The sequence below is a fragment of the Rhinoderma darwinii genome, chromosome 1, assembly GCF_050947455.1.
Source record: "Rhinoderma darwinii isolate aRhiDar2 chromosome 1, aRhiDar2.hap1, whole genome shotgun sequence".
Lineage (NCBI taxonomy): Eukaryota > Metazoa > Chordata > Amphibia > Anura > Rhinodermatidae > Rhinoderma > Rhinoderma darwinii.
In genome coordinates this window covers 193,685,869-193,702,418 of record NC_134687.1, presented here as the reverse complement: position 1 = coordinate 193,702,418, position 16,550 = coordinate 193,685,869, and the positions used below count along the sequence as shown (strand labels likewise).

At 42.0% G+C, this 16,550-nt stretch overlaps 1 protein-coding gene across 5 annotated transcripts in view; it reads left to right on the top strand.

Moving 5' to 3' along the window:
- The window catches only part of HERC3 (HECT and RLD domain containing E3 ubiquitin protein ligase 3), a 94,098-nt gene that overhangs the window by 46,904 nt on the left and 30,644 nt on the right, over positions 1-16,550 (top strand). For all 5 annotated transcript variants that reach the window (XM_075860679.1, XM_075860678.1, XM_075860677.1 and 2 more), the window contains 2 exons: positions 9,664-9,824; positions 13,659-13,735. In XM_075860679.1, the coding sequence (XP_075716794.1) occupies positions 9,664-9,824; positions 13,659-13,735 (238 nt within the window). The remainder of the gene's footprint in view (positions 1-9,663; positions 9,825-13,658; positions 13,736-16,550) is intronic.

Sequence of the window (16,550 nt, the reverse complement as noted above, 5' to 3'; positions counted from 1 at the left end):
GTTACGGCTCTTAGAATAAGGTAACACAAAAAGTGAATGATTTTTTTACAAAACTTATTTTATTGTGCAAACGCCATGATACATAAAAAAATACTATAAACATCTGGTATCGCCGTAATCGTATCGCCCCGCAGAATAAAGTGAATATGTCATTTGTAGCGCACGCTGTAAAAAAAAAAAGAATAAAAAAAAATGGTAGAATTGCTGTTTTTTAGTCACCACGCCACCTAAAAATAGAATAAAAACTGATCAAAAAGTCGCAGGCACCCCAAGAAAACTACAATGGATTCATCAAGGGGTCTAGTTTCCAAAATGGGGTCACTTTTGGGGGGTTCCCAATGTTTTGGCACCACAAGACCTCTTCAAACCGGACATGGTGCCTAATAAAAAAAGAGGCCTCAAAATCCACTAGGTGCTCCTTTGCTTCGGAGGCCGGTGCTTCAGTCCATTACCGCCCGAGGGCCACATGTGGGATATTTCTCAAAACTGCAGAATCTGGGCAATACGTATTAAGTTGCGTTTCTCTGATAAATCCTTTTGTGTTATAAAAAAAATGGTATAAAGGGGAGTTTCTGACAAAAAAAATATGTAAATTTCACCTCTACTTTGCTCTAAATTTCTGTGAAACACCTAAAGGGTTCATAAACTTTCTAAATGCTGTTGTGGATACTTTGAGGGGTCTAGTTTCTAAAATGGGGTATTTGATATGGGTTTCTAATATATGGGCTCCTCAAAGCAACTTCAGAACTGAACTGGAACCTAAAAAAATAAATAAATGTGGCAATACTTCGCTTCTTACATTATACTGATAATGAGCCGTGCCCACCCCGAGATGACCCCAGTTTTGACCGTTTGTATAAACAGAGACCCCTATTAGACCGTTCCAGTGCCCGGTTTTCCCAAGCATACACCCCCGAGTCCCTGGTACATTTTAAAGGGAGGGTTCAATTCCGCGAGTACCTGCCGGGTAAGAGGGCAAGGTATGGCGTGAAGATGTATAAGCTGCGAGAGTGCATCCGGGTATACCTACAGGTTTAGGATATATGAAGGAAAGGCCACCCCCAAACCAGACTGCATCCTGGACTACAATAGGTACATGGGAGGGATGGACTTGTAAGATCAAATCCTGAAGCCCTACAGCGCCATGCGGTGTGGTATAAGAAGTTGGCCGTGCACATCATACAGATGGCTTTGTACAATGCGTATGTGAGACGTCGATGTGCAGGCCAGACGGGAACTTTCCTGGAATTTCAAGAGGTGATTATCAAGAACCTAATCTTTAGGGACCAAGAAGGGGGGGCACCCAGTACTTCTGGAAGCGGGGCCACACGCATCGTACAAGGGCTACACTTTCCAGGAGAAGTTCCCCAAACTGGCAAGAAGGGAAAAAGTCAAAAGAGGTGCAAAGTCTGCTATAAGAGGGCGATAAGGGATGACACAATATATCAATGTGACACGTGTCCCGAATAACCAGAGCTCTGTATGAAAGAGTGTTTTAAAATTAATCATACATCCCTTGGTTTATAATTTACCCCAATTTTACTTACCCTGATGCACTCCGCACAGCTTATCCCCCCTCGTCTTTCCCCTCTGAGCCCTGCTGTGTGCCCAGGCAGCTGATAACAGCCACATGTAGGGTATTGCCATACCCGGGAGAACCCACATTACAGCTTATGGTGTGTAGGTCTCCGGTCAAAATGCTCACTACACCTCTAGATGAATGCCTTAAGGCTGTAGTTTTTAAAACGGGGTCACTTCTTGCGGGTTTCAACTGTACTGGTACCTCAGGTGCTTCTGCATACATGACTTCGCACTAGAAAATCCCCAGTAGGCCAAATGGTGGTCCTTTCCTTCTGAGCCCTCCCATGGGCCCAAACGGCAGTTTATCACAACAAATGGGGTATTGCGGCACTCAGAACAAATTGCGCAACAGAATGGGGTATTTTATTTCTTGTGAAAATAAGAAATTTTCAGCCAAAACTACATATTATTTGAAAAAAATACTTTTGATTTCATTCACAGCCCAATTCAAATAAGTTATGTGAAAAAACGATGGGGTCAAAATGGTCACAACACCCATAAATGAATTCCTTGAGGGGTGTAGTTTCCAAAATGGGGTCATTTGTGGTTGGTTTCTATTGCTTTGATACATCTGGGGCTCTGCAAATGCGACATGGCACCTGAAAACCAATCCAGCAAAATCTGGACTCCAAAGAACACACAGCGCTCCTTTCCTTCTGAGCCCTCCCATGGGCCCAAACGGCAGTTTATCACCACAAATGGGGTATTGCCGCACTCAGGACAAATTGGGCAACAAAATTGTGTATTTTATTTCTTGTGAAAATAAGATTTTTTGAGCTAAAATGACATATTATTGGAAAAAATATATATTTTTTAAATTCCCAGCCCAATTCAAATAAGTTCTGTGAAGAAACTATGGGGTCTAAATGGTCACATTACCCATAAATTAATTCCTTGAGGGGTGTAGTTTCCAAAATGGGGTCACTTCTGGTGGGTTTCCATTGCTTTGATACCTCTGGGGCTCTGCAAATGCGACATGGCACCCGAAAACCAAACCAGCAAAATCTGTACTCCAAAGAACACACAGCGCTCCTTCCCTTCTGAGGCCTCCCATGGGCCCAAACGGCAGTTTATTGCCACAAAGTGGGGTATTGATGCACTCAGGAGAAATTGGGCAACAAAATGGAGTATTTTGTTCCCTGTGAAAATAAGAAATTTTGATAAAAAATTACATCTTATTGGAAAAAATGTCATTTTTTTAATGTCACAGCCCAATTGAAATAGGTGCTGTGAATAAACTGTGTGGTCAAAAATAGGTGCTGTGAATAAACTGTGTGGTCAAAATGCTAACAGCAACCATAAATGAATTCCTTGAGGGTTGTAGTTTCCAAAATGGGGTCACTATTGGGGGATTCCTACTGTTTTGGCACCTCAAGACCTCTTCAAACCTGGCATGCTGCCTAAAATATATTCTAATAAAAAAGAGGACTCAAAATGCACTAGGTGCTTCTTTGCTTCTAGGGCTTGTGAATCTGGACAATACATATTTAGTAGTGTTTCTCTGGTAAAACCTTCTGTGTTACAGAAAAAAACATGAATAAAATTGAAATTCAGCAAGAAAAATGAAATTTGCAAATTTCACCTCCACTTTGCTTTAATTCCTGTGAAATGCCTGAAGGGTTAAAAAAACTTTCTAAATGCTGTTTTGAATACTTTGAGGGATCTAGTTTTTAAAACGGGGTGTTTTATCAGGGTTTCTAATACATAGGCCCCACAAAGCCACTTCAGAACTCAAGAGGTATCTTAAAAAATAGGCTTTTGAAATTTTCTTAAAAATATGAGAAATTGCTGTTTATGTTCTAAGCCTAGTAACGTCCAAGAAAAACAAAAGAATGTTCAAAAAACGATGCCAATCTAAAGTAGACATATGGGAAATGTGAACTAGTAACTATTTTGGGTGGTATAACCGTCTGTTTTACAAGCAGATGCATTTAAATTCTGCAAAATGCAATTTTTTCAAAATTTTCTCTACATTTTGCAATTTTTCACCAATAAACACTGAATATATCGAACAAATTTTACCACGAACATGACGCCCAATGTGTCACGAGAAAACAATCTCAGAATCGCTTGGGTAGGTTTAAGCATTTCGACGTTATTACCACATAAAGTGAAATATGTCAGATTTGAAAAATGGGCTCTGAGCCTTAAGGCTAAAACTAGGCTGCGTCCTTAAGGGGTTAAGGCCCTTTTACACAGGCCGATTATCGGGCAAACGAGCATTCATTTGAGCGCTCGTTCCAGATCATTGCCCTGTGTAAATAGGGCAACGATCAGCCAATGTGTGTTGCCGACATGATGGAAATATATGGGGACAAGCGATCGTAGTTACAATCGTTTGTCCTTATAAATAACCATTGCTCCTTATGAAAGGAGCGCTGCACAACGATGATCGTTGATCGGCGCTCGTTTACATGGCCCATGTCAGGACATGTAATAGGATCCTAAGTATCTGCTAGCATTAAAGTGTTTGTTAATCTAAGTTATAAGGGTTGCTAGTGTTTGAAGAAAGTTTCCCATGCTGGAAAAACTCTTCTACATCTGTACCTACAGACTTAAATGTGTGTAGTTATACAAAGATAACGTTGTTTGATCTTTCCACTATGTGTGATTGTAGAAGTATCGCTCATATATTATTGTGTATCAAGATTGTATATATTTCTTAAGAGCTGAATGAGGACATCAAGGATAGCACAATTCTTCTCCCAGTCTTCAAAGTCGTTTTCTGGTTTTATAATAAAGCATAACCAAGGTAATAAAAGCATAAGGTAATAAAATCAGCAAACATACAAAATGAAAGGCAGGTGGCCAAGGATAGTAAAACAAATTCCAAGTATATAAATGCAAAAAAGCCAAGGTCTGAACATGTAGGACCCCTAGATAGTGGTAATGGGGAGTTGGTAACAGGGGATCAAGAGAAGACAGAGTTACTAAATGGGTTTCTGTATATACAACAGAGGAAAGAGCAGCTGATGTTGCCAGTGCTGTTAATATATCAGTTGATCTACTGAATTGGATGAATGTAGATCTGGTCCAAGCTAAATTAAATAAAATAAATGTTCACAAGGTCCCGGGACCAGATGGGTTACACCCTAGAGTTCTTAAGGAGCTTAGTTCAGTTATTTCAGTCCCCCTCTTCATAATATTTAGAGATTCTTTAGTGACTGGTATAGTGCCAAGGGACTGGCGCAGGGCAAATGTGGTTCCTCTTTTCAAAAAGGGCTCTAGGTCTTCCCCGGGTAATTATAGACCAGTAAGCTTAACATCCATCGTGGAGAAAATGTTTGAGGGACTATATACAGGATTATGTGACAAAAAATAGTATTATAAGTGACAGCCAGCACGGTTTTACTAAGGACAGAAGTTGTCAAACCAACCTGATTTGTTTTTATGTAGAGGTGAGCAGAAGCCTAGACAGAGGGGCCGCTGTGGATATAGTGTTTTTGGACTTTGCAAAGGCATTTGACACTGTCTCTCATAGACGTCTAATGGGTAAATGAAGGACTATAGGTTTAGAAAGTATAGTTTGTAATTGGATTGAGAATTGGCTCAAGGACCGTATCTAATATAATATTACCACTTTACAAAGCATTAGTGAGGCCTCATCTAGAATATGCAGTTCAGTTCTGGGCTCCAGTTCATAGAAAGGATGCCCTGGAGTTAGAAAAAATACAAAGAGCAACGATGCTAATAAGGGGCATGGAGAATCTAAGTTATGAGGAAAAATTAAACCTATTTAGCTTTGAAAAGAGACGACTAAGGGGGGGACATGATTAATTTATATAAATATATTAATGGCACATACAAAACATTTGGTGAAATCCTGTTCTATGTAAAACCCCCTCAAAAAACAAGGGGGCACTCCCTCCGTCTGGAGAAAAAAAGGTTCAACCTGCAGAGGCGACAAGGCTTCTTTACCGTGAGAACTGTGAATCTATGGAATAGCCTACCGCAGGAGCTGGTCACAGCAGGGACAGTAGATGGCTTTAACCTGTTAAGGACTAGGCTGTTTTACAGCTAAATGACCAGAGAAAATGTCACAATTTTGCTATGCGCTTCTTTAGATGACTATAACTCAGCAGGTGAATAAAGTTCATCTTTGAATTTTACACTCTTTTTAAAGGACAGATAGGGCTTTGTTTTAGTGGCATTTGTCAGTATATATCATTTTTATTTTTCTCTCTAAAGTGGGCAAAATTGGAAAAAAATGCAAGAATTTAGCAATTTCGTCAGTTTATGCTAGCATTTTTCACACACAGTATAGACCACGAACAAATTTCATCTCCTTTCACATTCTTCCACTTCTCCCGTGCATGGGGATACCAAATATGTGTGCCTTATTCACTATGCGGGCATGTGCCAGGGCTTGGCATAAAAGGAGGCTTTTTGGCCTTTTTCGGTCCAGGAATTGTGCACTTGATTTTATAGCAGCATACTGTTTTCTGGGGGGCGTAATGCTGCTGAAACATTAGAAACACCCCATAAATAACTTCATTCACACAAGTAGACCCCACAAGGATTTCTTCAAGGGGTTTATGATTGGCCCCTGACACTCTGCCCAGTGCCCAGGGCTGTTAGCAATAGCCAGGGCACTGGGCTGTGTGCACGCGTTCGCGCGTGCACACTCTCTGAACTGCCGTTGTTATTGGTCTGTACGGCGGACTTTTGAGACCCTGACCGCTGGCCGTAAAAACACAGCCAGCGGTCGGGAACCTGTTAAAAAAGGCTTAGATAATTTCCTAGGACAAAAAAAATATTAGCTCCTATGTGTAGACATTTTTCCTTCCCTTTCCCATCCCTTGGTTGAACTTGATGGACATGTCTTTTTTCAACCATACTAACTATGTAACTATGTAACCACTGTATAAATGAAAAGTTCTCCAACTTTCTAATATGGCTTGCTTGGGCATATTGTTTCAATTCCTCACCATTTTTACAATGGTGAATGAAAACACTCTTGTTTATGTTCACAATCTGCAAACCTGTACATATCTAGCCCTGCTCTCAGTTGAGAAGTGCATACAATGGTATCCAGTCTAGGCAATGCTCCGTGAGCTTAATACATCATCAGTAGTAGATGCACACATTTTTCTGGTAGGTTGCTGCAATGTGTCAGTCTTGAGACCAAGCTGTTTAAGGGTACTTTTACAGGGCCCGACTTGGGCCGTTTAAATGAGCGCCGATCAACGTGACAACTCTTTGATCGGCACTCGTTTGTTTCTTTCACAAGGAGCTAGTATGGGTTTGAGCGCTCGTTACTCCGATTGCTCGTCCCCATACATTTCTATCATGTCGGCAGCGCGTCTCCCTGTTTACACAGGGAGATGTGCTGCCGACAACGATAATATTTTGGCCATTTAAAATGATACAATCAGTCGATGAACGAGCGTTTGCTCGGTCAGCTGATCGTTGCCCTGTTTACACAGGGCAATTATCGGGAACGAGTGTTCTGTGAACGCTCGTGTGCCCGATAATTGCCCGGTGTAAAAGGGCCTACTCTCTCAGAGCATTGGCTGGAGTGATAACCGTTGTATTAACTTAGCTTAGAGCATGACTAGGTGTGTACAGTTTTGCAGCCTGTGAATGTAAATAAGAATATTCTTCACAAACCGCAAACAAATATCTCAATGGTGACGAATTGAAACAGAAGGTGTATTATAAAGCTGTAGAACTTTACATTTACCCAGTGAATAAGCTTTAGTAATCTAAGACTGGAAAGACCCTTTAAGGTGCATTGAACTATTACTCAATCCCATTAAGGCTACATTCACACGTGCATGTCCGATTTACGTGCGTAAAAAACGCCGCGTATTTCTGGCATTTCATGTCCGTGTGCCATCGGTGGGCATTGCATATGGCATCAGTGTGCTTTGCGTGTGGCATGCAATTTTCACCTCCGTGCAAGCACTTTTTTTTACTTTTTTTTAAAAAAACGGACAGCACACGGATGCGGAACACGCTCGTCTGAATGAGCCCTAAGGCTCACTGATTTAGAAAATCTTAGCTAGACTTATTTACAATGTCTGTTATTTTCCATGTACTTTGTATTCCCAGTTGACGCGCTGCAGATTATATTGGTGCCATATACAAACATAATAAGTGATAGATATTACCGTTTAGGAGGCAAACCTGGATCTTGATAAAAAGGCTTCACTTGATCTACATGTATTTCAAAGCTCTCCTTTTAAGTTTTTCCTCTAAGAACTCTAAGGTCATATAAATAAAGTACAGTTTAATCTTAAAATAGGTCTTATTCCATAATCTGATTTTAGCCCAAATCCTAACTTTGAATCTAACCTACGATTGACAGATAAACCAGTCAATTGCTGATCTTGTGAGGAAAGTTCAGTATTTGAATCCATTCTATAACCTCACCAGTGTTAGGAAGCTGCTATGTAGTGAAACTTTATTTTGAGTCATATTTTGTATGCAGAACTATTGCTAAAATGTTACAATAGGCAAATGCAGGTGATTGTCCCCGGCCAGCCGTGCCCGTAGTAACGGACCGTGATTACAGCTACAGCCGTGTGCAGGGGGCCTTAGTCAGTAGTTTAGAACAACTTTAAGAGCCATTTCACACGTTGCGTAAATACTTCGGATTTTCCGCAACGGAATTAGTTGCGGATAATCTGCAGCAAATACAGCAGCAGCAAAGTGGATGAGGTAAAACAATTCTCATCCACACGCTGCGTAAATACTGAGCGGAAATACCGCTCCGATATTAACCTGCGGTGCGGAGATTCATTCCGCAGCATGTCAATTGTCTTTACTTAAACGCTTCTTATATCTTGCGGGATTTCCCCATTGAATTCAATGGGGATGTAAATCCCGCATCGAATGGCAGTTCCGTTTTTTTGCGGTGGATTCGCGGCGATCCCGACGCAAAAAACCTAACTCAGAGAAGAAATTTTTTTTTTAACTTATCTAGGAGTCTGTGTTTCATTTTCCTGGGATGACTCTTCATCCCATGTGACTGTCACTGCAGCCAATCACAGGCTGTAGTGGTGGTCACGTGTATGAAACGTCATCCCAGGAGGCCGGCCTGGATGACGTCAGAGGGCCGGCCTCCTGCAATGACGCTTCATCCCATGTGACCACCGCTGCAGCCAATCAGAGGCTGCAGCCGTCTCCTGGGATGAGACGCTATCCCCGCAGCCCCTCCTGCTAGCTTGCCGGCTAAGTGCTGCAGTTTTTCGCAGTGGACAGTTTGGTGCGCTATTTCACCCGGAATACCCTTTGGTGCACAGGGTGGATGCGCTGCGTGCTATTACGCAGTGTATGCGCCCCGTGTAAACTCAGGCTAAAAGAACTGTCCTTGACGTTTGTGAATTCTAGTGTCGCCTGGAAATCTTTCCATTCTCAAGGTTAAACTTGAGGGCAATAGCATTTTGTATGTTTATTTGAATGATACAATTTGTATCTTTTCTGCATGGTTCAACCTTGATAATTGAATATTTTGCTGCTTTTTCATTTGTTTTTACACAAAAAAACGTTTGCTGGTATTAATTTGCCACCGTTGACTATTGATTTATATTTTTTAGTAAATCCCCCCCCCCCCACATTGTATAATTTGTAAAAGAAAAAGTTACTAGAATAGAACTGAACTCCTCAAAATGAAAGGCTTTTTTCAGGATTTAACATTGATGGCGGGCCTTTCAATACAGTACTTGACACAGCACCACTCTTGTTCATTAGGGTGTGTCTGGTACTGCAGCTCAGCCAAAGTTCAGCCCCATGCAGATGAATAAGGCAGAGTTGCAGTACCAGACACAGATGTATACACATGGACAGTGCTGTGTTGTCAGATGCTGCAGTGAAGGTGCTGGTGTGTCCCAGCAAGATTCTGCAGCTGCTTTATTGTGCCCTTCAGGGTAGGTGCGTGGGTGTTAAAGCCTTGAGCACCCCTTTAAATTTGTTTAATATCTTGAAATGTTGATAAATATAAATTAAATAATAGTTTTTGGGAACCTTTAGTTTCCAAAATGTTCTTTTTCTCCTTTTTATGTAAGAGAATATACTTTTATGTTTTCAGCACATCAGCATTATTTATTCTTATTTTTATATTATTTTTTTCTCCTCCAGACAGCACACTATCGCCTTTGTGCCTTCTTCAGGTGTCCTTTATGCATTTGGATGCGGAGAACACGGCCAGCTTGGCACTGGATACACGAGTAATGTGATTTGTCCTACAGCAGTAAAAGGGAGGTGGTCCCCTCACAATGCACAGATCCCACCTTTAGTTGGTTAGTACATATTGTGAACTGTTCTTCTTATGTATACTATAATTGAGGCTTATACATTGGTACACGTTCTTTACACGTATGTCTGTATTTCCAGGGGGTGCATCTCTCTCTCACACAGCAGTACCGCAGAGATGTTAGATTTTGTTTTTGGTCTAAATAAACCAGCTCCCGTGCCAATCGATGTATCAAAAAGCACTTTCCTCCCTCAAAATAGGAAAATAGTAGATGGTGTTCTTAGAGTTGTAAGTAATAAGTAAAGGTCAATATAGTGTAGACCTTTTAGAACAAAGGTTTTTTTTTTTTATTATTCTACTCGCAAACGTGCTTAAAAAATGCTTAAAGGGAATGTGTTGCCAGAAAAACATGTTTTTTTTTTTAAAAATTAAACATTTAGTGTGTGGGTGATTAAACATTGTTCAAATTTTTTTTATTTTTTTGCACGAGTCCATGTAATATTATAAATTATTTCTAATTTATAATACTACCCATTTTTGGTCACTAGATGGAGCTGTTCCCAAAATTGCAGCATTGCAACATTGGGTTAAAAGCCCTCGCTCTAGTGAGCTCTCAGCATCCCCCCCTCCTTTATCCTGGCTAGTGCCGGGATAAACGAGGGGTTTGAAAGGTTTAACCTCCTACACTGTGTGTCGCCATTTTTTGAGGTAACCCACAGTGTAGTAGGTTTACATACAGTAGTAAACACACACAAACACTAACATACATTGAAATCTCTTACCTGCTCCTGCCGCCGCGGCTCCCTCCGGCCCGTCCGCTCCCTTTGCTGCCGCTGTTCCATGTGCACAAGTCCGGAAGCCGCGACCGGAAGTAGTAATATTACTGTCCGGCCGCGACTTCCGGTCCACAGGAAAATGGCGCCGGACGGCGCCAATTTCGAATAGGACTGTGTGGGAGCGGCGCATGCGCAGTTCCCACACAGACGCCGTACACGGCAGTCAATGGGACGGGAGCCGTTCGCAGTCCCTATGGGACTGTGGCTGCCGTGTTCCATGTCTGTGTGTGTCGTTAATCGACACACACAGAAATGGAACAAAAAATGGCAGCCCCCATAGGGAAGAAAAAGTGTAAAAAATAAGAAACAGTAAAACACAAACACACAAATGAAAATAAACGTTTTTATTAAAGCACTAACATCTTTAACATATAAAAAAATTATTTGTGATGACACTGTTCCTTTAAAGGGGTTGTCCACTACCGGACAACTGGTGACCTATCCACCAGACCCCGCACCGATCAGCTGCTCCGGCTGCCTGTGGGAACCAGATGTCATTGAACAGTATGCAATGTACGGAGTCGGAAGCAGTTGGCTCCATACGTTGCATAGTGGCTGTGCTTGTGAACTGCAGTCCTTCTCTTATTCACTTGAATTGGAGCAGAGTTGCAGTACTGCAGCTCGGACGCTATTCAGTGACTGGAGCCATCTGCTTCCGGCATGGATGTCCAGTGCCCAGAGGCAGCCGGAGCAGCTGATCGGTGCAGGGTCCGGGTGTCGGACCCCCACCGATCATATACTGATGACATATCCTGTGAATAGGTCATCAGTTGTCCGGTAGTGGGCAACTTCTTTAAAAATATAACGCGGGGAAATGGCATGCTATGCATCTGCCCAAACATGATTTTCGCTCTGCCTGCTTTTTTCGGGACATGTGGGAGTTTCCAACACAATACAATCGGTAACCAGCAGAAACAGGTTACATGTGACTAAATATAAAAACTTATTAGAGTAAAAACATTTTTGCCTCCAAACAAACATAAATTCTCATATTGGTACATGCTCAAAACAAATAAGGCCCTGCTCACACTGAGTTTTTTGACACATTGTTTGCTGTGAAAACCACGGCAAATTCTGCGGCAAAAAACGGCCGAAATTGCCTCCCATTGTTTTCAATGGGAGGTAGAGGCGTCCTTTTCCCGCGAGCAGAAAAAAATGCTCGCAGGAAAAAGAAGCAACATGCCCTATCTTGAGGCGTTTTATGCCTCAAAAACTCCATTGAACTTAATAGGAGATGGAAAAAACGCTGCGAATGTCTGACACGTTTTTTGACGCGTTTTATGTCAAGTAGCAGTTCCTTTGCCTGTTGAAAAAATAGGTAAAAAACGCGTCAAACGCCCGTGGTGGTGTATGAAAATAATATATTTCTGTCTTTCGAACAAATGCAAGAAAAATGTCCGCTTCCTCGACAACACTTCTTCAGATATCTACAGTTGCGTCACCTCCTTGCTACACAGTTTCCGGGACAGCGTCAACCCATCTCCTCCTATCCGCTCATTGGGGTGGTCCGGTCGCAGGGCCCCAGAGGTCTGATATCTACTATTTACGCTCATCTGCTTGAACAGAAGGCTAATGCGGCTCCGCTGCCGATTTGTTTCCAGGTGGACTCAGCTAATTCCATCTCTGACGGAGGACACTATTATATCCACCAGGCGTATCTGACACCTCAGCGTTTATTTAAAATGAAATACATATCGGAACCTGCATGCCCGAAATGTTGTCATGCACCAGCTGACTTCTGGCATATGGTATGGATGTGCCCACACATCCGGTCCTACTGGTCAGAGATCATCGGATTCCTCAACTTAATGCTGCCATTTCCTATTGTGGGGTCTCCAGAACTGTGTCTATTCGGAATACTGGACGATGATATATGGTCCTGTCATACTAGAATCTTTTTGCAGGAGACCCTATTTTTGGCCCGTAAAGGCATATCTATGAGATGGATGGATCGCTGACCTCCTAAGGTTGCAGTATGGAAACAGATGGTTAATTCTACTATATCGTATGAGCGTATCATTTTTAAACATAGAGATCGGCCAGACAAATTCCATAAGATATGGGACCTGTGGTGCAGCAACTCCGATACCACATACTCCCCTGGGGAGCTGGATATAGCAGTAGACGCGGCGAGGGGAGGGAGGGGAAGGTAGAGGGGATCTAGTCTGTCTGATTAAGTAGTGGATCTCCCGGACCTCTCACATATAAACACATTTGTATGAGCCTTATGATGTATATGATCTATTTGATAAATATATCCTCCGAGATGTTTTATGCCTCGTGGGTAGCGGAGAAAACAGTGTGGTAATGTTGTTGAGATTTGTACAGCACCTGCGAGTGCTCTGTTGTATTGACAGGGACACTGTTGTCCTTTAGCTTTTTTTATGCCTCATGTTGTGATGAAACAAACTTACTTTTCAATAAAACGACTTTAAAAAAAAAAAAGCCCGTGGTGCAAAACCACTCCAAAGAAACCGGAGCTGATTTTTCCAGGGAGAATTTTCTGCCTGCAAAAAAACTCAGTGTGAACAGGGCCTAATGAACCATTTTCAAATATTTTTAACGCTCTCTCTGACTGGATTTTTTATTTTTTTTTCACAAAGTCTTCCCTCTCCAATGAGCTTTAACTATTTTAATGGTGTTGAATTTCATCCCCTTAGGATATTTATTATGTCGGATCACCAATTGCGTAGATACAGTGTTATCCATTTTTCCTTTTTTGATATAATAAGCGTACTTTACATGAAAGCTTGGTTAGATAAGTCTCTCCTGTATCCACTGTATTAACCCTACAGAAACCCAGTGCTTTCTCTCAGAATTTGTGCACATTGTAGACCGTTTGCACACCAAATCTCTATTAAACTAGACTGAACGAGTTCTGTAATTTGTACTTTGTTTGATGCCCCCTGCCATGCCCAAGCAAATTGAGTTTGTGACTGATGTATTTCTATACTGTACTTTGCACTTGTCTGGCATTAGCCTCCCTTTTACACTTTTGAGCGCTGCTTTTATGACCTGCTTTATGTTCTGTTTTCTCTAAACAGATCCATCTTCATACAGCATCATCAAACATATTTTTTCTGGATGGAGTAAAACGTTTGTGATTTGCTCGAGATCAGAGGTGAGTTATTATTTTCATCCTGCGCTCCTTTCCTGGAGTTGTGCCAAGTTTTTGGTGACTATGATACATAAATCGTGGCTAGCTGTTTGCGGCATAACTTCTTAGCCGTATATAAATGAAGGATGTGATTTTAAGAATATTCCACTTTTACCAGAATTGGCTAAATTGTGATCATATCCTATTATACAACAGGGTTAGGGATTGAATTTTCGTCATTGTATTACATATTATATTTCTTAGAAAAAACTTTATTGACTTAAAGAGGCTCTGTCACCAGATTTTGCAACCCCTATCTGCTATTGCAGCAGATAGGCGCTGCAATGTAGATTACCGTAACATTTTTTTTTTTTTTTTAAACGAGCATTTTTATATTTATGTAAATGAGGCTTTCTAAAGTACAACTGGGCGTGTTTAAAGTTATGTACAAGTGGGCGTGTATTGTGTATGTACATCAGGGCGTTTTTTCTTCTTTTACTAGCTGGGCATTGTGAATAGAAGTGTATGATGCTGACGAATCAGCATCATCCACTTCTCTTCAGAACGCCCAGCTTCTGGCAGTGCAGACACACAGCGTGTTCTCGAGAGATCACGCTGTGACGTCACTCACTTCCTGCCCCAGGTCCTGCATCGTGTCGGCCACATCGGCACCAGAGGCTACAGTTGATTCTGCAGCAGCATCAGCGTTTGCAGGTAAGTAGCTACATCGACTTACCTGCAAACGCCGATGCTGCTGCAGAATCAACTGTAGCCTCTGGTGCCGATGTGTCCTCGCTCGTCCGACACGATGCAGGACCTGGGGCAGGAAGTGACGTCACAGCGTGATCTCTCGAGAACACGCTGTGTGTCTGCACTGCCAGAAGCTATTCACAACGCCCAGCTAGTAAAAGAAGTAAAAACGCCCAGATGTACATACACAATACACGCCCACTTGTACATAACTTTAAACACGGCCAGTTGTACTTTAGAAAGCCTCATTTACATAAATATAAAAATGGTCATAACTTGGCCAAAAATGCTCGTTTAAAAAAAAACAAAACGTTACTCTTATCTACATTGCAGCGCCGATCTGCTGCAATAGGAGATAGGGGTTGCAAAATCTGGTGACAGAGCCTCTTTAAAGGGGTTTTCCCATCAGAGACATTTGACAAATCCACAGGATATGTCATAAATGTCAGATAGATGCGGGTCCCACCTCTGGGACCCGCACCTATCTCTAGAACAGGGTCCCCTAAACCCTGTTCTACTGCTCTGTTGTGGCTGAATCGTGTGATTTCCGACCATGAATTACGGAAACAGCATAGCGGTCGCGTGCTCTCATTCTATCTTCAGCTCTCGGCAGACAAGGACGACAAGACTGTTTGATCTCGCGAGAGAGCTCACACGTCACAAGCCGCTCTGATACTGTCCGTAGCTGACTGGACGCTGTCGGAGCACTAAGTATCACGCCCCACTGCCATTGACCGTTCAGGTAGTTATTTACAACTCGAGGGTCAAATATAACGGCACCGATATCTAAATAACAGAGGAGGCTAGAAACCTAGTTTAAAGTGACACAAGGTTTGTGCAGCAGAGCCTATTACATGGTGCAGTCAGCTGAACATGTATGGGTTGGTGAAAGGTTCTTTTTAAGTGGATGGTGCTGAATTCCAAAACCGGGGATGGTCATGGACAAGAGTGTTTCTGTTTCTAGAACAAAGCAGCCATATTTTTCTAATCCTAAAGCAACTCCTCGGAATGAGAACAATAAAAGTAATAATTTCCATAACTTGCCCGTATGAGGATTAGCAAAATGAAAATGGCTATTTGCAAAATGGAGTTAATGGCTCTTTTGCTTATAGTGAGTTTCCACCTTTTATCAGTGTATGGTTTTAGATCGCACAATCAAAGATCACAGTGTCGTCCTGTCTGCATTGCCAGTAATCAACGTCCATGTGGTTGCTTTGCGACCTGCAAGTTGCCGCAACGCCACAGTCACAAAGGAATTTAAACCAACTAGACTTCTTGCGATTGCGGTGTCACGGTAACTAAGTAGGCAGATGGCGCAGCACAGTAGCAAGAAACCAAAAGGCTGGTGCAAGGCTTCACAGGAGTGACCTCGCCTGATAGATACCACAAGCAAACGACGAGGAAGCGGCACTCCAAATAATAAAACCTGTTTATTTCACCAAAGGTTCACAGCAAAGTTTCACCCTCTCAATGATGCCAGTATCAAGCAAAGTGTCTCCGTGGCAACTCCGTATATATAGAGATCGAAGCGCAATTAACAAATGTGCAGATTACAATGTTGATTATCGAATAATGTGCAATCAATTACATTCCATATCAATAGAGTGCAATAGTGACAGCAGTAATACTTATTGCAAAAGTTTTATAAATAATCATACAAAATTTCATTTAAAGTTTAAATACATAGTCATGATCAGTGTATATAATCCTAATTAGAAACCTATCATTCCCATCAATCTAATTAAAAACACGCAAGCACTCACCTAACCATAAGGAATAATTTGATACAATTCCATTCATAAATCTTACTTTTCGGGCGTTCATGCCGACATACTGCGCATGCCCTCCTCTGACACCGTTTATTGGGCAAAGTGCTGTCACATGGCCATAGACTAATGGAATGCAATCTACTAGCTTGATTAACTCCTTCATGACTGCCATACGGCTATATACGTTCCAACTGCCGATGCCCCGTGCAGTTGTCACGTATATAAACGTTGGCAGCCTGGAATGGGGTTTAAGGAGTTCAGTGCTGCTTCATTGTAAGCAGCACTGCACTTTCATGTCTGCCGGGGCTTTGAGAGCCCCG